The sequence below is a fragment of the Hyperolius riggenbachi genome, chromosome 8 (assembly GCF_040937935.1).
Source record: "Hyperolius riggenbachi isolate aHypRig1 chromosome 8, aHypRig1.pri, whole genome shotgun sequence".
In the NCBI taxonomy this organism is placed as follows: Eukaryota; Metazoa; Chordata; class Amphibia; order Anura; family Hyperoliidae; genus Hyperolius; species Hyperolius riggenbachi.
In genome coordinates, this window is record NC_090653.1 from 57,449,501 (window position 1) to 57,472,247 (window position 22,747).

The window sequence follows — 22,747 nt, forward strand, 5'->3', positions numbered from 1 at the left end:
CTTTAATCTTTATCATCCCTAATGCTGGGTACAAACAATATGTTTTTCCGCTCGATAGATGGATTCGATAGATAATTCCCGTCATGTGCGATATTCCTTCCGATGGATTCTGTGCTCGAGTTCTTATAGAAGTGAATGGAAAAAGATAAGAAAAACGAGCGGAAGATAAGAAAATTGAGCGCAGAGTTGAGTGCAGAATGGAGCGGAAAAAATGATCGGGTGGAAAATCGAGCGGAAAAACATATCGTGTGTACCCAGCATAAGACTTCTGATCTAACTGCAGTATTTGGGCTCCCATTGTCTCTGTGCTTCTTTCTTTGAAGGTGCCCTGTCATCTCTATCCCCTCCAATCTTATCATTTGATTTACAATACTGTTGTGTCCCTTTAACACTTAAAGAGGAACTCCAGTGAAAATAATTTAATATAAAAAGGTGCTTAATTTTTACAATAATTATGTATACATGATTTAGTCAGAGTTTGCTCATTGTAAAATCTTTCCTCTCCCAGATTCACATTCTGACATGTATTACATGGTGACATTGTTACTGTGGGCAGATTATGTAGCTGTTCTGGCTTTAACAGACAGCTATAAACAGCCATTTCCTGTCTGTGAACATTGTTACATTGTGGCAGTTTGCCCAGAGTACCGTACGGTACCAGAGCCTCTTGTGGGAGGGGTTTCAGCACAAAATCAGTCATACAGCGCCCCCTGATGGTCTGTTTGTGAAAATCATTATATTTTTCATGTAAAAGTGGGTATCAGCTACTGATTGGGATAAAGTTCAATTCTTGGTCGGAGTTTCTCTTTAAAGAGGAACTCCAGCCTAAACAAACATACTGTCATTAAGTTACATTAGTTATGTTAATTAAAATAGATAGGTAATATAATCTCTTACCCACCCTGTTTTAAAAGAACAGGCAAAGGTTTGATTTTATGATGGCAGCCATCTTTTTGGTTGAAAGGAGGTGACAGGGAGCATGAGACACAGTTCCAACTGTCCTGTGTCCTGAGCACCTCTCCCAGTTGCTAGGCAACGTGGATAACAGCATAGGAAATCCCATCATGCTCTGCACAGCATAAAGGAAAAAAAGTCCCGGCTTTTTTTTCTTTGATGGGTGGAGCTTAGCTAAAAATGATGCTTTGGTAAGAAAAACAAAGTTCTAATGCTGTGAAACTGTTAAAGAAACACCAAGCCTTTTCAGTTCTGCTGAGTAGATTTTTAGTCTGGAGGTTCCCTTTAACCAGATGGGTTTCATAAGTGCCCAGAGTTTCACTCCAGAATGAGAGGGGGAGTTCCATGAAAAGTTTGCCTGGCAGCCTCATGAGCTCTGGCCACAGGAAACGGCGTCTTGTCTAAACACGTATTCTCAGTACAGCTTAGTCACGCTGTGCGGCATGCATCACGCATCACAGGTATAACACCACTGAATTCAGGCTAAGCCTTTGTTTAGTCCGTCTTTGTGTTTGCATAGCACACAATTGCTGATTCGCCTGATCACTATTATACGGGACTTGTGACAGTGTGACAGCGCTTGTACCATTGTGAAGTATTGGGAAAGCGGACTTAGCTGTTCCAGAACAGAGCTGTGCAAGAATAACAGCTGTGCTTCCCCCAAACAGATTCTCCTCCCTTTTTTTTTTTTGCTTGTTTTGACAGAAGGGTTGAGTCTGGTATACAACAAAAATTCTCTAAGCTAAGGCTGATTGAAGAACATAAGTTATCCTTGAAATCTGTCCTGGGTTGATTGAGGGCTTAAGGTCCGTACACACGCCGGACTGGAGGCAACGACGGGTCTGTTGTTACCTCCCGCTGGGTGGGTGTGCCAACGACAGTCCGGCGTGTGTACGCACTGTCGGCGGACTGATATGGCTGTTTCAGAGCGATCCGCCCGGCGCAGTGTTAGCGTCACATTGTAACGTGTAGTGTGCGTTACCTCTAAACACACACGTTACCAGGTACAGGAAAGCATACTTTTCATTGACTGTATGCTTTACTGTACCTACTGTATGCAACAGTAATGCAGCGTCAATCTGCTTTTTTGTGCGTTGTGTTGTGACTTTAACGTTTAACCATTTTTCCTTCGCATGTTTAAAATCAATGTTCTCAAGAACTACAAGGTCTTTATAAAAAAAAACAAAAAAAAACAAAACAAAACAAAAAAAAACATTTTTTGACTTGTACCCACTATTCTCCTTTAAGAGGAACTCCAGTGAAAATAATGTAATAAAAAAGTGCTCCATTTTTATAATAATTATGTATAAATGATTTAGTCAGTGTTTGCCCATTGTAAATACTTTCCTCTTCCTGATTTACATTCTGATATTTATCACATGGTGACATTTTTACTACTGGCAGGTGATGTCAGTGAAAGTACCTGCTGCTTGCTTTTTTAGCAGTTGGAAACAGCTGTAAACAGTTATTTCCCACAATGCAACGAGGTTCACAGACAGGAAAATGCCAGGACCATGGCCCTCACAGTTTCCTGTGGGAGGGGTTTCACCACAATTTTGGTGACAATAGCATGTATGGGGGCTTTGCTTTTAAACATGAAATTCAGCCCGAAATTACGCAAACATTACGCAAAATTACAAATGGATTACTCAAAATCAAGATGTCGGGCCGTCGTGGTCGATCGGGTGCGTAACGGTAAGAGCGAGCAATATCGGGATGAGCAACAAACTTGATGAAACCTCCAAAGCTGTCCCTCCGAATGTCCAATGTGTCTTCCCCCCAATGCCCAGTGCAGGATACATTACCTATCCGTATCCGCCTCTGGCTCCGTCCTCCATCCATACACGCACTCTATGGTGTGTGACATCACACCCGCACCCGCATTACTCTGGCAACCACATGGGGTGTGCGTATGGATGGAGGCTAGAGCCCGGAGCCAGCAGTGGATACAGATAGGTAATGTATACTGTACGGGGCACCAGAGGGGGGGGGGGGGGCACACTGGAAATAAGAGGGATAGCATCGGGCCAGCAAGGGAGTGGATGCGGCGTCGCAAGGCTAATTCTGGATCGATTTCAGTATGTATGGGCAGTCAACAGACCTCTCTCTAATCAGATTCGATTAGAGAGAGATTTGTCTCTGGTTGAAATGTATGATATTGGCTACCATTAAAATAATTTTGATAGTACTTTTCCATCTACTTTTATGTACTTTTTCATTTGCAAAGTGTTGAAATGTTATTCTAAAAACAAAATGAAAAAGTATCTTCTAGGAGAAAACTCAGTAGAAAAAAATAATTGTATATGGGTCAAGGGGCCAGTTCCTTTTCACCTTTTTTACTAAGTGTTCTCCTAGGAGATTATTTTTCATCTTCTGTTTAAAATAATGTTTGAGAAAGTACCAAAACATTGTTGAAAAAGTAAAATTCAGGAGGAAAAAAATTGCATATGGGCCAAGGACTTCAATTCTGTATTCAACTTTTCTCCTGGGTTTCCACCCCGGGAGATAACTGTTTGCCGCAAATTGCGCTCGCAAAAGTCCGCGAACGGCACTTCACGTGCCAACTGTTTAGCACACCCGTGCTTAACAGTTTGCACCGCTTTGTGAATCAAGCCCATAGGGTTAACATCCTGTGTTTACAAATTAGCTGATCTGCCAAGGCATTAGTCACAGATGAGGGGGGATTAGAGAGGCTAAACTCTCTAAATACATACAAGCTGCTCTGTGTTTTGCGTCTGTATTGTGCAAGAGTTCAGGTCCACTTTAAAAGTTATTTCATCAAAGAAGAGTAAAAATATCTCCCGTGAGAAAAGTGAATGAAATAGAGGCTGTAGAGAGAGACTGAGTGAGTCAATGAACCGTCTGTGTAATGGACACTCAGTTTTCCATATTAGCAAGTAAGCAGAGAATTTGTGGAATTCCAGGACTGTCTCCACGTTCACATGAGTGGTAATAAAGCTATGTGATAAAGATGCTTTGCAGCCACATAACAGGTGGGAATGGAAAAGAGGCAGAAGAGCTTATGTTAACATTGACAATAGATAATGTATCTTGAATACAGTAAATGGAGTATGTGCATGCAGAGTTTTGGTCTGCTTAGTAGATGGTGCTTTACGGAAAGGACACATTTATGCAGGAAAAGCTAAAGCTGTCATATGTATGTTTTAGGTTTTAATGTTCTATGCAAAATTTCATTGTGTACTGTAAAGTTAGAGTACTTTATATTTCTCGGTGACATCTCAGCATTTTCCAGGCTGCGAGGCCTATAAGATTATTCTAGCTACAAGAAGTCAAAACATTCTTGTTTGTTAGAGGCATCTTTCAAATGCCAAGGTCAAGATAAGCGTACTGTGGAAAGACTGACTGGAAGCAAGTTAAACTCATTTCAAGTTACACCGTCAATCTATAATTACTGTTATAGAGGGTTCAGACCCCGCTATGCCGGATTTATATGATAGCAACGCTTTAAGGGCTGGTCCTTTACTGAGTTAGCAATCATGAAAAAGGCAAGAACCGCTCAGCTTTTTGACACACCTAAAGTGAGAGGGATACGGTGGCTGACATATTTGTCTTCTTTTAAACAATAGTGATGAGGGAAATATGCTAATATTCTTTTCGCATTACATTTTTCAAAAATAATATAAAATCCCCCTTTTGAGCAAAAATGCCATTGACAATCATTTTTTAACCTCATTTTTTTACGCCGCTCAGGAGGTTGTGTTCTTTTGTGACCCAGGATTAATTATTTTGCTGTAATTGAACACAATTTTTTGGGTTAAGGATGTAGAGATGGTTAGAGATGTAGCAAACATAGAATTTGAACGCAAATTTAAAATTTGAAACTTTAAAGAAACTCTGAAGCCAAATAAAATCAATGCTTTTAACTTGTATTACTTTTATTACTATAGCTAGTGCTAAAACGCTGCATCCCCGCGGCAAAACGAGGGGTTTATACCCCAAATACCCCAAATACCTTCTTGTTCGTGGATTTTGCTGCCCAGGGAGGCAGAGCTTACCGCTGTAGCTCTGCCTCCATTCGCCTACAATCTGCCCGCAGATCTCCGCCTCTCCCCCGCCCCTCTCAGTGAAGGAAGATTGCGAGGGGCAGGGAGAGGCAGCGATCAGCGGGGATTGAAGAGGCAGAGCTACAGCCCTAAGCTCTGCCTTAATCAGGAAGCGCCCCCCGCAGTTAGCACGGGGGCTTTGGGGGGTATAAACCCATCGTTTTGCCACAAGGATGTGGCGTTTTAGCACTAGCTATAGTGCTTAACATTAATAAAAGTTAAAAGCATTGATTTTATTTGACTTCAGAGTCTCTTTAATATTTTTTTATTTTTTTTTACAGTACGGCCTTTTTGAATGTTTTTTTCCTCTTGTATCCACATACCCTGCAAATTTGGTGTTTCTAGCATATAAGGAGGCTTTGCTATTAACCGTTAAAGTCTACGGCCGTTCACCTGCCATTCAAGTCTATGAAGCCCAATGCGAACAGCAGGTTCACAAATTAAATTCGCGTTCGCTATTCGCAAGCAAAAAATTTTATGGTCGCTACATCTCTAACCATTAGGACTGAACAAAAACAAAAACCAAAAGCTTGTAGACCTTGCGAAACGTGTTGCACTATAAAACTACCCAACTTTTACCCTACCAGTTTCACCACTCTCACCCCCCTCAAAACCACTCTGTTATACACTGAGGCGGTCTGAGATACTACTGACTGAGTCTTTGACTCAGAGGTACAAAGCCTACAAGCTGGTTACCCATACTTGTACTACAAGCCTACAGAGAAAGTGAGACCTGTCGTCCACTAGAGAAGCTCATTCAGATTCGGCTGAAATAAAATTGGAAAACGGAAACTGGATTTATGTGGAAATACTGCATTACTGCAACTCGGTCATTTTAGTCCAGTCACAGAACTCGGAAGTGCTGAACCAATGAGAGAATGCAGAAACAACTCAGAAGTATTTGGACAATCAGAGAATGCAAAAAATTATCAAAAAATATAAGACTCCTCGAAAATCGGAAAATGGAAATTGGATTTCTGCGAAAATACTGCATTACACTCAGTAATTTTAGCCCAAGCACAGAACTCGAAAGCATTGGAGCAATCAGAGAAGGCAGAGTCATCTCGGAAGTATTTGGCCAATCAGCGAATGCAAAAAATGACCAAAAAAAGGACTCATCAGAAATCAGAAATCGGTGGATTCGGTAATCGGCAATGGCAGAAAAAGGAATTTCCGCGGAATAGGAAATTGGCATTTTTGACCATCCCTACTGTCCACCTGTGGCTGAGCAGCCTTGCTTATTGTTGAATTGAGTGGGCACTCTTTTTGTGTTTGTACAAGTGTCCTGTCAGTGCAGCACGTAAATGGGGCCCCACATTCACTTTTGCCCAGGGCCCCAATCTACCTAAAACTGTCCTTGTGAAGACTATATGGTGTTTTTTTCTTCAGCTTCAAGGAAATATACGTTCTTATCTCCTCTAAGGTAGCAATAAATGGAAGCAATGTTAGAGAGGACGGTTATAGGAAATACCTTCAAGATCTGCCAAGGCAAATGAATCACTCAGTTTCCTAATTCACCTGACTTGGATGATTCAGAATAAAGTAATGAAATAGCGGTATGGAACTCAGCTCACTGGCAGGAATTCCATACATCCTGATTTCCCAACCACACCTTCCTCCACACCTAATCTGCAACTCACAGCACCACACAAATGTTCCTATCAGGCACAATCCTGATACACCTCCTCCCCATAGTAACAGCTGTGCTCCTTTACTATACAAAGCAGATTGCTCAAAGGCCAACAACAGTCCAGAGCCTTGAATCAGAACTGAGAATCCCCTAATGGAAATATTGACTGGGGGAAACGGATCAGTGCTCCACAATAAATCCTTCTCATCAACTGGCACTTTATTTTCAGTATGTATGTATATGTTATGGCCAGAACCCGAAGTATAGCCACTTCAGGTTCTGGCCGGCAGTGGTGCTCATCCAGATTCCGGATATCCGTGTAACCCGGATATCCGAACTTTTTTCAGCTATCTGATTCGGATTCTGGATTTTTTTTCAAATCCGGACAGCTATCTGCGGATATTTGGTCGCATACCCCGGCGGATATCCGGATCCAAATACTGTAACTTAGGAGATGACATCATTGAGCCAATCAGAGGGCTCCCAGCCTAAATCCTGGCACCCAATCACAGAAGGGAACCCTGGCCGGCCCCCCTGTGGGTGCCATGATGAGAAATCTCCTCCTGTGTGACTGCTCAGTCACTGAGAGACATGCTGCAGTGCTGCTGGCCTAGCAGTGCTGTATACAGTGATAAAACTAAAGCTGTTCAGTGATTAACCCCTTCACTATCACTACACTATTGTTGTAATGTTAATTAGCTTGATGTCATTGTGTGACAGAGTGTGTGCTGCAGGGCTGCTATGTGTTTGTGTGTGTGCTATGCACAGACGAGGCCAGCTGCTGCCAGCTGGCCAGCTATTAGCCTTAGGTATAGGTTAGGGATTAGGGAATAGGATGACTGTGTTATTGTGTAGTTAGTACTGTAGTACTGCAGTCAGTGCTAGTAGTTGTTAGAGTAGTAGTACTACTGTGTTAGCTTTCTACAGAACTGCTGTGCTGTGAGCAGTGGCAGTGTGACAGTTAGTGTGCAGTGCACTATTGTCTTCTCCTCTGCTGTCTGACTGTCATTCGGCACTTGTCACGTGGCACTTGTCACGTGTCACGTGTCACGTGGCACTTGGCACGTGTCACATGGCATTTGGCACGTATCATGTGGCACTTGGCACGTGGCACATGGCACGTGTCACATGGCACATGCCAAGTGCCATGTGACACGTGCCAAGTGCCACGTGACACGTGACACTTGCCAAGTGCCACGTGCCAAGTGCCACGTTACACGTGCCAATTGCCACGTGACATGTGCCACGTGCCAAGTGCTACGTGACACGTTCCAAGTGTCACGTCACATGTGCCACGTGCCACGTGCCACGTGCCACGTGACATGTCCAGCATGCTCCTGGCACACATTATACCTGCTGCTGCTGCTGCATTGCCCTGCTACTGCTACACAATTGCTGCGTAATTTTTGGGAGGTGTCTTGGATGAAAACTGTCATGTCTCAGTTGTGCCGGTGGACTTTGAACACAATGTGGGCTACATGACCGCTGTCTGGAACCTAGTCCTGATGTTAATTGACAGCAATTTTTTTTTTGGGGGGGGGGGGGGGTTAGGTCCCCACATCATCAACTAGTGTTTCCCTTTAAAAAAATAATGATGCTACATGCCTCATATACCCTAAAATCCATTTTTAAAGCAATTTAAAGGCCACTTCCGGTTTTGCTATCAGGATATCCGAATCCGGCCGGATACCCCGGATACTGAGGTCGGATATCCGATTCGGATTTGGATTGGAGAATTTTGAAATCGGATATCCGACCCAGATCAGATATCTGGGTATATGGATCCGAATCGGATCCGGATTTTGAAAAGGGATATCTGAGCAGCACTGCTGGCCGGCCAATATGGGATGCGGCCAATACATGAAGTACTGACTCTGGTCAGCCAGGAAACAATATGATGTGGCCGGCCAAGTCCCGAAGTGCCTTCTCGCTGGTTCTTACTGATACCTTCTGCTCCGCATGATCTTTCAAGCTGTAGTACTTGTGTGGACAGCATTGGGCTTTGCAGGATCACAGGAAGGCTGCAGCCCCAGCAGCTTTAATGGCAGCTCTACTGGCCCATACACAGTTCAATGGAAAAGACTGGTACCATCTTCTTTTAGCTCTTTTATTGAAAATGCATTGGCAATGTTACAAGCAGCGACATTTAGGAGCTTTAGAGCAAGCTCCTTTTTTCCAACATAAGCCCTCAAGATATTTGCACTTCCACCTCCTGACCACCGGAGGTGGGGAGGAGCCCCTTGTCCATGATATGGACAAGAGCTCTGTAGAAGAGGGTGAGACTTGTCACCCCTCTCTTACAGAGCCCCCCATATCATGTATCATTTGGGCAGCCAGTAGTATGGCAAAGCCCCATTCCCCACACAGTTTGACTAGCCCCTTGTCACCCTTACACCTATCTGTTTATCTTTCTATTGATCCATATCCACTCAGACTCTAGGCTTTAGATAGATTCCAGGAGATACATACTGTATCTGTCTATCTGTATATGTTTATATCTATCTCCTCATATCTGTCAATTTTCTAGTATCTACTGTATCCAGGGTCGGACTAAGGCACTGGGGGCCCACCAAAGAAATTTCAACCTGCGGCCCACACGTCCCATGATTGCAGTGAAAAAAGGGGCGTGACCATGCACCGTAAGGTGGGCGTGGCCATGATGTATTATGGACAGGGACAAATGTACATGATCTTAGCAGCATTGTAATTCAGAGACACTGCTGCCCAGCAAAACTTTGCATAGAGTCCCCTCCTTCAACATAAAGTAATGTCCTACTTTGCAGAGGTTGCGACCGCAGAGATTTCAACTGCATCAGGGCCCTTGGGCCAAAGGGGCCCCGAAGGGCCCTCCCTCAACTACAGTATTACCTCTCTGTTGGTCCTGTGCTCATAATAATCACTTCTATAGATACTTTGAACAGTGGTGATCATTAACAAGCTATTTCCCCTTCCCCTTCTTGCACCTCGGAAACTGTAGTTGCCATTGGCAGCTTTTGGTGCGTCGTATCAATTGTTATGTATAGAGTGTCTATCATTGTCTTTAATCTCTGTCTATCTCCTGGTATTTCTCTCTGTAAATAAGTGTCCCCATGTACCTCTTTCTTTCTTAAAGAGACACTGAAGCGAGACTAAATCTCGCTTCAGCTCTCATATATAGCAGGGGCACGTGTGCCCCTGCTAAAACGCCGCTATCCCGCGGCTAAACGAGGGTCCCTGACCCCCCAACCCACCCCCCGCAAAAGTTGGTCGCAAAGGTTGGTTGTAGAATATGCTTCCTAGAGGCAGGGCTAATGGCTGCAGCCCTGCCACTCAGCGCGTCTATCAGACGCGCATCGCCGCCTCTCCCCCGCCCCTCTCAGTGAAGGAAGACTGAGAGGGGCGGGGGAGAGGCGGAGATACGCGCTGACAGACGCACGTGGGGCAGGGCTGCGGCGGTTAGCCCTGCCCCAATGCGGAAGCGCTCCCCCGCATTACGGAGGGGATTTGGGGGGACAGGGACCCCTGTTAAGCCGCGGGATAGCGGCGTTTTAGCAGGGGCACACGTGCCCCTGCTATATATGAGGTCTGAAGCGAGATCTATTATCGCTTCAGACTCTCTTTCAATATGTAATATGCTGTTCAAACTTGGGCATTAAGGAGTCATCAAACCAGCTCTTCAGATACCTCAATTGGCCTGCTAGATAGTATAAGAAAAAATCAGGTAGGCCTAGTCCCCCGCAGTCCTTAGGTTTTTGTAATATTGACAATTTAAGTTTAGGTCTCATGTTACCACAAATAAAGGGGGTTATTAAGGAGTTTAATTCTCTGAAAAATTTAATGGGAACACTAACCGCTGCATACAGAATTTTTGGTAGGAGAATCATTTTGATCAAATGCCCAGCAACTGATAGGGGTAGTTTGGCCCATGATTTAAATTTCTTTCTTTCTTTCTTTCTTTCTTTCTTTCTTTCTTTCTTTCTTTCTTTCTTTCTTTCTTTCTTTCTTTCTTTCTTTCTTTCTTTCTTTCTTTCTTTCTTTCTTTCTTTCTTTCTTTCTTTCTTTCTCTGTCTATCACTGTCTCTACATAAATCTCTATCTCCTAGTAGTACTTCTCTCTGTATATACATGTCTCTGTATCTCCATCCATGTATCTCTCACAGATGTATCAATCTTTCTGTATCTGCTCTCTCCCCAGCGCTCATTCATGCTGTGCACAGTGCAGAAGTGAACGGTTTAGAAGTACAGCTAATCTTGGTGCATTTAGACAGTTACACCCCTCTGGTGAGATAAGAAAGAAGCCTGAATATTCTGGGAACAGGAGAGCACTTCACATGGGACACTCCCTACTCTCACTGCATCACCTATTGTTTGGTAAAGTGGGCTCTGTACAGCTTACACAAGCAGAGCCTCTGCCTCTGAGATCATCCGTGAGGTCAGGATGATGTCACCTCCCCCACCCTTACAATTAATCATAGTATATAAAATTCCAATCAAAGGGTCTGGGAATCATTCCCCTTGTTATACACTATCAAGTCACACTTAGTATGAATTCTGGGCTGCCACTTACAATGAAGAATTCTGGGTTACATATTGCTGCATGGCTGGGGCTGCTGTTCCTTATTGCTGGTAAGTTTCATACTCTTGCTTTGCTGCATATGTTTATAGCTATAGTATTTACGTGCCTCCGAGGCATACAATTCATAGGGCTGAATGAAATGACTCCAGTGGCTGGCTCCACTAATCTGCCTATCTATGGTAATTATCCATTTATGCAGAAGATGCCTGAGCTATGTAAACAAGTGAATAATAATAGTAAAAATTATCTATTCATCCATTCAAAACTACCAGGTGATGAATATTGCACTATATAAACGTTATGGTTATGAAAATATCTCTCCTTGCTTCTTTGGTTTAGACTTTAGAAGGTCTTTGGCCACTTTCCAAAAGTTAGACAAGTTGCAGTTGTTGTTGGCTGTTATTCAGATTGCTGTGTAAGTGGTGGTTGGCTGCGAAACGTTAATATTAGAGTTATTTCAAAAGAAAAAAATTGTATTAATTGCGTTAGCAGACCATGTCTTAGGGTGGAAACGCAAGTTAAAGAGGACCAGTCACAAACATGCACTTTTAACCATTTAACCCTGCGGGTATTTTTCACCTTATGCATCAGAGCAATTTTCACCTCCCATTAATTCCCCGATAACCTTATCACTAATTATCACAAAGAATTGATCTATATCTTGTTTACTCTGCTACCAATTAGGCTTTCTTTGGGTGGTACATTTTGCTAAGAATTATTTTTGTCTAATTGCATTATAACAGGAACATTAAGAGAAAAATGGAAAAAAAAATATTATTTCTCAGTTTTCGGCCATTATAGCTTTAAAATAATATATGCTACCATAATTAAAATCTATGGATTTTATTTGTCCTTTTGTCCCGGTTATTACAACATTTAAATGATGTCCCTATCACAATGTATGGCACCAATATTTTATTTGGAAATAAAGATGAATTGTTTCAGTTTTGCATCCATCACTATTTACAAGCTTGTAATTTAAAAAATGCTTGTAATATACCCTCTTCACATGCATATTAAAAAAGTTCAGACCCTTAGGTAGCTATGTATGATTGTTTTTTTTTGTATTGTAATTTTTTTTTATTAAAAATTTTATTTGGGTAATTTTTGGTGTGGGAGGTAAACAGTTAATTTTAAATGTAATAATGTGTGTTTATTTTATTAAAAATGTATGTAGATGTAGTTTTACAATTTGGCCACAAGATGGCCAAAGTAAATATTTTTTTTTTAGTCCTAGAAGTGAGCACTCTTGCTTCCAGGAAGTATAGGCAGGACGGGAAACTTTTTTTTTTCTCAGATAGACTGCGGCTTCTGAAAAGAAGCTGTCTGTCTTTCTACCAGGGACTTAACTCAATGAATGGGAACTATTCATTGATTTCCGGGCTAACGGGGGGGCGGCATGGGAGCATGCAGCAGCACAGCAGCAGCTGCCTGGATGTGGCAATCACGTCCAGGCAGCTAAAATGGTTAATAAACTAACTATAACTCTCGAGTTTTATTTCCGTAAAGGTTCTCATCATTGATGATGAGTTAAAATGGCAATATTCTTTTCATATTAATTTTTGAGAAAATACTGTTAAATGAGGAAAAAAAATGGCATAAAAAAGTTGTGTTCTTTTTTTGTGTGTTTTTCAAGTTTTTCGCAAATTTGTGCAGTAAAATATAGATTTTCCATGTTTTCGCAGTAAAAATTTGTGCGGTAAAAATATTGTTTTCCCACGTTTTTGCGGTAAAAACATTGAGTTTTCGCAAAAACGTGAAAATGCAATTTTTGCAGAAAATTTTCTCGAAATCAAAAATAGCATTTTCGATGTGAAAATGACTTTGGCAAATATTTGCAAGCAACACTGCTCCTCATTAGTCCAAGTCATGATATAGCCATAGAGAAATGCAAGGCTTCCACTAGCCAGTTTTACAAGGTCTCCAAGCATAGAATACAGCCTGGCTGGTTGGAGATGGCATTGCAATCGATGTACTCCTGAATATTAGATACATTCAGAAATCTCTTACAGTGAGGAAAACTGTATCCCCTTTGCTTACAGTCACACTGAATCCTGAAAAAAGAATGTTTTCTCACTCTTATCAACTGCAATTAGTGATCAAAGGGCAGTTGGGGAATCTGTGTGACAGTGCTGCATGTAACTGATAAGCTTCTGAGCAAAGTGAAACACAGTCTATTAACCACTTGAGGACTGCGGTGTTAAACCCCCCTAAAGACCAGGCCATTTTTCTTTAAATTGGCCACTGCAGCTTTAAGGCCAAGCTGCAGGGCCACTCGACACAGCACACAAGTGATCCCCCCCCCTTTTCTCCCCACCAACAGAGCTCTCTGTTGGTGGGGTCTGATCCCCCCTCACCATGTTTGTTTGTTTATTTGTTTGTTTGTATGTTTTTTTAAATAAAAATACGTGTTTTTTTTAAACTATTGTAACCTCCCCCCGCCAGCCAATCCCCGTGATCAGCTGTCATAGGATTCAGCCTATGACAGCCGATCACCTCTGTGCCTCAGGAGGGGACAGCCGTGTCACACAGCTGTCCCCAGTACAGCGCTGCTGCAGATCACATCGCTGTACGTGTAATTAGACGGCGATTATGCCGTCTAACAGTCTCCCGCAAGGCAATTGCCGCTTGGAGACTGAAGGATCCGCTCCACCCACCAAGCAGGAGAAGCGCGCGCACCCTGCGCACGATCTCCTGCAAAACAGAGCCCCAGGACTTTATGCCAATCGGCGTTAGGGAGTCCTGGGGCTGCCACCGCGGCCACGCCCACCGGTGTGACGCGGTCGGCTAGTAGTTAATATTTTCAGTAATTATGTAGCATATAAAAAGTTATACATCTTAGCTACCTTGTTTTTTCCATTGGACATTGTAATATGTTCAGCGAACTTTTACCTGGAATTATTTTTGGAAGCCAGTTAAGCTACTTGTATGTTTTAGGGATGTTTCGGGAAACAAGGGCACCTGGAGGATACACACGCAAATAAGGGAAAACATACAAAACGCACGCAGATAGCATTCGATTTGACCCTGGGACTCCACCGCAGCAGGGCATGGAATCTGTCCACTCTTTTCAGCTCCGTTCAGGTTGCAAGGAAACCAGCCGGCTATTGCACTGCCTGTGCAGCTATTTCTTACTGAATTTTCAACTTTGTTCACTGCTGCCAGTACGTATCACTTCCAGACCCCGGTAATTGAAATCTACGCCCTCTTTGGGACCTGTTATCCATGCCAGGGCATAGATTTCAATAACCATGCCACACACTACTGCTCTCCCATCGCTGCAGTCCACTTGCTCTGCTGTCGGTGTGACAGCAGAGGTCCGTGAGTCGATCAGGAGCTGATTTCATTGGCTCCTGACCCTGTGATCACTGTGATTGGCTGTGACTGGCTCGTAGTGAGCACAGGGTCATTTGCACACTATTTCGGCAGTTGTTCTGAGCAACTGCTGTTCTATAAGTGCTTTTGAAAATAAAGCAAGAAGTTTTGAATCAGGATTATACCATTTATTGGCTGACTTCAAACATTTTTTTACTACCTCCATGTAGTATGAGAGCTTACCTTACCTACACTATCTGTTCATAATATTTAAAATCTGTTGACCTTCATACTATAAGGAGTGGTAAATTGTCCAATCTTTGGCCAATCAATATTGGATGTGTGTATTCACGCTAAAGCCTGGTACACACTTTCAATTATGATTGACCAATCACTGGCCAATTTTACCACCTCCATGGAGTATTCAATATCTGTTGACCCTTACACACCATGGAGGTGGTAAAATTGGTCAGTGGTTGGCCAATCATAATTTAAAGTGTGTACCAGGCTTAAAGCCTTGACCACACATTTAATGTAGTATGAGAGCTTACCTCTGCAATCTGTTCATAGTATTAAAAGTCTGTTGGCCAAAGTAAAATTGGTCAGTGATTGGCCAATCAAAATTTGATGTGTGTATTCACCTGAGAAGGGAGGGTTAAGAGCAAATACATATCTACAGGATTTCTTTCTTTTTTTTCGTTTTTTTTTTTAATAATGATTAGAACAAGATATATAACCGGTCTGATTATTCCTCTCCTTGAGAATAGTTAGCAGGTGGTTGGACTTTGCACCTGAAGTCAGAAAAAGTCTTGCTTAATTCACCCAAAAACAGCCTATTCTGAAAACTATCATCTCGTGTCTACTTATTCCTTATAGTTTAGTAATGAGGATAGAAGCATTCTTTAAGATGTTGATAACATTACTTGAATATATAATCTACTACAATATCTAACCTACAGGTCACCATACTGAAGCACAATTGCTCGGTGATGTTGTCACTTTAATCAACAATATACTTGAGAGTACAACTGAACCACCAACTATCTTCGATACAAGCAGCCAACCAGAAGAGACTTTCACAACATTTATTATTGTGACTGATACTAGCCAAAACCCAGGAGACTCTACAGGTACAGACACAATTCCTACCATCTCCACTGAAGCCAGCAGTCAACCAAATGAGTCCAAAGGTACAACACATACTACCTCCACTGTCAGCACCAGCCAACCTAAGGAGTCCACTGGCACAACGCCTACCACTTCTACTGAGGCCAGCAGCCTATCAAAAGTGACAGAAAGTATGAGGACTGCCACCTCCTCTGAAACAGTATTGACCACTAAACAGAGACTCTCTCCTGGGACAACACAGGAGACATTTGGCCAAAGCACAACATCTTTGAGTATTACAAACAGTTCTTTTGTTTCAGTACACAACAGCATAACAACATCTTTCGATATGGATACTAGTAGAAATCCTGCATCTAGTACATTGCAGTCAATGCTTGCCGTCAACACAAATGTTTCTTCTACTATATCACCCACATCTGACCTAAGACCGATCGCTTCCTCAAATAATAATGTTACTACTCAACCACAATCATCCAGCCAGCCAGCTGTAACAAGTACTAAGCTCTTCTCAAACAGTAATCCAGCTACACCTCCACCAGCACTGACTCACGGTGATGCAATAACTTTTCCTAATAGCAACAGTACACAACCAACGTCAACAGTAATCCAGCAAGGTTCAGTCAACAGTTCAACTTCATCTTCTGGTATGCCTGTGTCAACATTAAGTAACACAATGACCTCTTCCGGTCAGTCTGGCACAGAACAAGCACTGAGCACTACCGCAACAGCATCAACAAATATCTCAGTTACATACCTTAGTACTCCAGCAGTGACTGTTTCTACTAATAGCCCAGGAATGCAAGCCACTTCAACCAGTTTCCATACAATGTCCATCAACAGCACAGACAATAGTCTTGTTTCCAACAGCAAACCAGTCATAGATAATTCAGAGATGGTTCCAAGTACATTAAATTCAGTTACTGTCACTGCCAGGCCAGAAGTTAGTGCTTATACAGCTACCATAGACACATCTTCCAGTCCACTCACTGTAGACCCCAGTAGCACCTCTGCTTTGTCTAATGAAACCAACACAAACCTACTTTTAACTACTGCCAGCACAAGTCCTTCCGATGCTGTTACTAAAGACCCACCAGCTACAACAGATGATAAAGGGTCATCTTTACCTTTATCAACATCATCATCACCGCTAAATAACAAGACTACATCTTCTGGCAATGGTACCCTAATCCATGCAGAATCAACTGGCAGCACAACCCCATCTAGCACTCGAAACAGCACATTGACCACTGACCTTAAGGAAACCATTAACAATATAGCTTCCAGTGTTGGCACAGTAATGTATACTAATAATGTCACCAATATCCCATTTGTTTCTGCATCATCAACTGCATCACCTTCACCACAAAGTAGCAAAGTGCCCTCCTTAAGCAGTGATTCAAACTTCCAACCAGCATCAACTAATACTACTGAAACATCAAGAACAAGTTCACCAATACTGCCAAGTAATGCTACCAATGTCCCTTTAACTTTTTCATCAACTACACCACCATCATTACAAACTACAAAACTTACCACTTCCAATAGTCACACCAGCTTTCAACCAGCATCAATTAATAGCACTGGAATGTCTACCCCTACTGTTACTAGAACCCCATCAGAAAGTATGAACAGCACAATATCTAGTTCTTTGGGACCAAGGTCATCTGTTAGCACTACAATGACCTCTGTAAGTAATTCTTCCAGTACACAAGCGGCTACAGTAAGCAGCACCACAACATCATCCACTAATGGTAGCGATCTCTCCTCAACCACTTTGGGTAGTATGCTTGTATCATCATCTGCAACAACACCCCATAACATGTCTACCTCCTCCAGTAATGGTACAAGTCTCCAGCCAACATCAACCAGCAGTCCAGTAGTGTCTTCCAGCAGCAGTTCCAAAAGTCCAGCAGATGCCACCAATAATACGGCTTCACCTTCAACCACCAGTCTAACAACACAATTCAGCAATGTGTCTTCTACCACAACCGTGATTTCACCCAGTCCTCCCTCAAGCACTCAAAATGTGTCCAGCAACCCTACAAAATCATCTTCTGTAACGGAACACATCTCGTCAGCTACCAGCAATACCACCGATGAACAGAATTCAGGTAATCCAAGCTATCAATAGGCAAGATGAATGAGATGGATAAAAGTAATTAACAACTGTACAAATAACTCTTACATTTTCTTACAGCTACCACTGTTTCTGCACCGCTAGGCTTATTGGCTCCATGGAAAATCATAGTCATTGCCTTGGCTATTGCTCTGGGGACATGTATCCTTGTTGCAACCTTATTATCGGTGAGTTGCTCTCTTCCTTAGTGGGAAAATGTATTTACAGTATAAAATTGCCAGCAAATCAGACTTGGTGCAGTTGAGTTGTGTTATTTAATGTTATCTTTCCTTGCACTGATTTATTTCGGAAATTTATCCCAGGTGGCAATGGCACCTCTTTAGTCCTGTCAGGTGCATTTCTGCAAAATGTTTGGTTATTGAGAGTTCAGAACTATATCTGGTCTCTCAAAATGCTGGGGGGGGGGGGGGGGGAGGATTTCTGCATAGCTAATTAGCCTAGGCAGCACAGCACACGGCATAGTGGATAGCACTCTCACCTTGCTGTACTGCGTCACTTGGCCCCCATGCAAAACTTTGGATGGGGCCCCCTCAACCGATTTCTGCACAGGTAAACTGAGAATCAATGTTATTCAATTGGTTAGTGCTCACTTGATAAATGTGATAAATGTGCATGTTTTCACACATACAGACACACATGGTGTGCAGAAAACGTATACAGAAAACCGACAGATGAGTGTGCTTCCAGCCTCAGCTTATTACACTCACTCTGTCCGTCACTGATGGAGCAGAACTGGCTCTGCAGACTTCTACAGCATCACTACAGTACAGAGCACTTAGGGAGGAGTAGTAAGGTTGGGGCAGGGAGCTCTACACAAGACCCTGCTGAACACTGATTAGGGACTGTCTACAAATCTTTGTCTGCAAAACTTTGTATGATTCCTTATCAGTGGCTGAGCAGATGCAGTCTTTAGAACTATTGTGCAGAGAGAAGAAAGCTTTTTTTCCCCCCGTGCCCTTAGTTGTCAGTTTCTCAGGACAGGGAAAATAAACGTCCACCCCAGGGGGCGCCCGGGGCTTTTGCCCCCCTCCCCCCATGGCTGCATCCCTTGCAGGGTCTATTGTTACGTTCCTGCCTGCAAGGAGTTTGAATGTTCTCCCTTTATCTGAGAGGGTTTTCTCTGAGCACTCCAGTTTCCTTCCACACCCCAAAAATATAATGATAATTTAATTGGCTTCCCCTAAATTGGCCCTAGGCCTAGACTATGATACATGCCTAGACATGTGACTATGGTATGGATTAGATTGTGAGCCCCTGAGGAACAGTTGAGTAACAAGACCACTATATATACTTTGTACGGCGCTGCAGAAGATGTCAGCGCTATATAAATATTAAATAATAATAATAGGCTAAACATCACTGGCAGGGCAGTGTTAAATTCTATATACAGCAATAAATAGATATAAACAGTAGATGCATACATCAAATAACGGCACCAGGGAAAAAAACGTGCAGGCTATAGCTGAAATTTTAAGATATTGTCAATATTTTTATTGTTTCTTCATCTTTATCTGAGATAGAATAATAAATATGTTAAAATAACGGTTATAAAAATCACAAAATATCATCTATAACAATGAAAAAGAAAATATATTTACAGTCGTAATAAGCATAGTAACACTGGTAAATGTTACAGGTATTTTACCACAACTAAACCTAACCTTACTCACCCTCCCTCTACTGATGCCCAACCCTAAGACCCCCCCTGGTGGTGCCTAACCCTAAGACCCCCCCCCTGGTGGTGCCTAACCCTAAGACCCCCCTGGTGGTGCCTAACCCTAAGACCCCCCCCTGGTGGTGCCTAACCCTAAGACCCTCCCTGGTGGCGCCTAACCCTAAGACCCCCCTGGTGGTGCCTAACCCTAAGACCCCCCTGGTGGTGCCTAACCCTAAGACCTCCCCTGGTGGTGCCTAACCCTAAAACCCCCCTGGTGGTGCCTAACCCTAAGACCCCCCTGGTGGTGCCTAACCCTAAGACCCCCCTGGTGGTGCCTAACCCTAAGACCCCCCCCCCGGTGGTGCCTAACCCTAAGACCCCCCCCTGGTGGTGCCTAACCCTAAGACCCCCCTGGTGGTGCCTAACCCTAAGACCCCCCTGGTGGTGCCTAACCCTAAGACCCCCCTGGTGGTGCCTAACCCTAAGACCCCCCTGGTGGTGCCTAACCCTAAGACCCCCCTGGTGGTGCCTAACCCTAAGACCCCCCCCCCTGGTGGTGCCTAACCCTAAGACCCCCCTGGTGGTGCCTAACCCTAAGACCCCCCCTGGTGGTGCCTAACCCTAAGACCCCCTTGGTGGTGCCTAACCCTAAGACCCCCCTGGTGGTGCCTAACCCTAAAACGTCCCTTCCTGACACCTAACCCTAAGCCCCCCCCCCCCCCCTTTTCCAATGCAAATAATGTTAGTACAAAAAGCAATACATTTCTAACATAATAAAGTTCAAAACAATAATTTATGATATTATAATTCTCAAAATGGATTTCAAAACAATATTTATGGAAACACTACTTCTCAAAACGAAAAATTTTGACCCGCTTTTTAAATAGTCCATTAGCCCCAGGCGCCCAAATTTCCTGATCCAGATTTAGGAAGAAACCCACCATAAAAGTGGGCATGCTGAATAAGTTATACGTTACTGCATTCTACTCTATGTCACTACAGTGCCTCATTAAACATTTTTTCCTGTAATATTTAAGCATATTTACTATGTACCAAAATAATGTTTGTCCTGCTATTATAAGTGTTCTTCCCTTTCTAACTCATTATTTATTTTACAGGTTATATTTTACATAAGAAGAGAAACAACCCGCTATGTGGTATCTGGTTCCTCTATTTAATCAGCTACCCCCCCAAGAGTCATCACCTCTTAACTCTCAGTGTTATATAAAACAAACTATTTTGAAGTATACTGCCCCTTCTGGTCAACAAGTGCATTACCATGAAGATTGTAACTGCAGATGTCACACAGACCTCGCATCATTGAATACTGGAGGGCAGTCCTTGAACTCCATAGACCGTCTCTAATTTTAAAGGAATTACCTTTGGATTTTTTTTTTTTATTTTTTTTTGGACTATCGATCAATCTTACTTTGACGTCAGTTCATTTAGGTTTATATTTGTTTTCAACCATTGAAAACAACTGTAAATCGAATATTTTAATGATGTATTTTCCCATTGAACTGAGTGTATATTTCGATCTGTTGTCAAACGGAAGGCGTCGGGACATATGGACATTTTTGATCGCTTTGACTTTATGTGATGCCAAGGCGATAGTTTTAATTGGCGTTACTAAAAATGGACAAAGGTGGCTGAAAAATTGCTAGACCTGCACTACTATGGTCATATGTTCAAAGGTGGAAAACTACTTAATGGACAACCAAAGTGAAAGTGATATGGGGTGGCCATAGTTATTTCCTTTTAAACAATACCAGTTGCCTGACTTTCCTGCTGATCTGTTTGGCTGCAGTAGTGTCTGAATCACACCAGAAACAAGCATGCAGCTAATCTTGTCAGATCTGACAATAATGTCAGAAACACCTGATCTGCTGCATGCTTGTTCAGGGGTCTATGGCTGAAAGTATTAGCGGCAGAGGAACAGCAGGAAAATCAGGCAACTGGTATTGCTTAAAGGGAAATAAATATGGCAGCCTCCATATACCTCTCTCTTCAGTTGTCATTTAAGTTCTAAGCACTTTCCCCACTCTCTGTGATGTATAAAACAAGGAGAGCTTATTTAAACTGTCACTGCTTGAATCTTCCAGGCTTTGCTCCACCAGCTATTTATGGCAGAATGCTTTGCACATATCTTATTTCAATGTTTGTGAATATGTTACATTGATGGTAGCATATTACATTCAATCCAGTAAAACAAACATGAAAGGGATACTCCCTCTAGCTCCCTCTAGTGGAAGCCTACAGATGCTATTATTTAATAGCTTAAGGCCTCGTTCACATCTGCTGCGCTGAAAAACGTGTTATTAAAGCGCATGGTAAAAAAACGCATGCGCTTGTGCGCGCTTTAGTGCGCGGTTCTGTGCGTTGCGCTGCGTTTCTTTAAAGCACGTTTTGCTTACTGTAGCAGCAGCAGTTGTCAATAAAACTTTGTTTTTGTATGTAAATGTATTTTTTTTCTCCAATTAGGGGTAAAAAACGCATGCGCTTCTATGCGCTTGTACGCGCTTCTATGCGCTAAAAAAGCGGACCCATTCACTTGCATTGCTGTGCGCTTTCCAGCTCAGCGCACAGAAATGCCTGCAACACTACGTTTCTGTAACGCTGCTCAGCGCAGCGCATAGATGTGAACCAGCTACATTAGTTACATGGAAAAATCAATACCTTGCTGAACGCACAGGGCAGTGCGCTGTGGAAAGCGCACAGAAACGGCCCTGATGTGAACGAGGCCTTACCACTGATTCTGTCACCTTCACTATTAAAGGGAACCTAAACTGAGAAGGATACTCATTTTTCTTTTTAAAATAATACCAGTTGCCCGACTCTCCTGCTGATCCTGTGTCTCTAATACTTTTAGCCACAGCCCCTAAACAAGCATGCAGATCAGGTGCTCTGACTGAAGTCAGACTGGATTAGCTGCATGCTTGTTTCAGGTGTGTGATTCAGCCACTACTGCAGCCACAGAGATCAGGACTGCCAGGCAACTGGTATTGTTTAAAGGAAACATCCCTATCAATCTCAGTTTAGGTTCCCTTGAAATTTAAAAGCTCTAATGCGTTTTTCTTTGCTTAGGTAACATGTTTCATTATATACCAGGTTAGACCACTTTGTGTGTATGCTAGGGGGGGGGGGGGGGGATGATAACTACTGGGGTTTGGCTGGGCTCCAATGCTAAATTATGTCAATATGTGACTTTTTGCATGAAAACAGGTGGATTCAACTGTATGGGATCCTCCTTTTCCTTGCATTGCATTTGGAAGGATCCCCTTTGTGTTTTTTTTTTTCTTTCCTCCAC

The 22,747-nt window shown here is 42.8% G+C and overlaps 2 protein-coding genes across 2 annotated transcripts in view; both read left to right on the forward strand.

Moving 5' to 3' along the window:
- Nucleotides 1–10,917, forward strand: part of LOC137527316 (mucin-2-like) — a 68,005-nt gene extending 57,088 nt beyond the window's left edge. The window contains exon 3 of the mRNA XM_068247823.1: nt 10,823–10,917. Coding sequence (XP_068103924.1) covers nt 10,823–10,917 — 95 coding nt within the window. The remainder of the gene's footprint in view (nt 1–10,822) is intronic.
- A 238-nt stretch (nt 10,918–11,155) lies between these two features.
- LOC137527317 (mucin-2-like) lies at nt 11,156–17,777 on the forward strand. Its single transcript, XM_068247824.1, has 2 exons — nt 11,156–11,253; nt 15,478–17,777. Exons 1-2 carry the CDS (start codon nt 11,172–11,174, stop codon nt 17,775–17,777), a joined length of 2,382 nt encoding a protein of 793 aa, XP_068103925.1. The 5' UTR covers nt 11,156–11,171.
- The last annotated feature ends 4,970 nt before the right edge of the window (nt 17,778–22,747 follow it).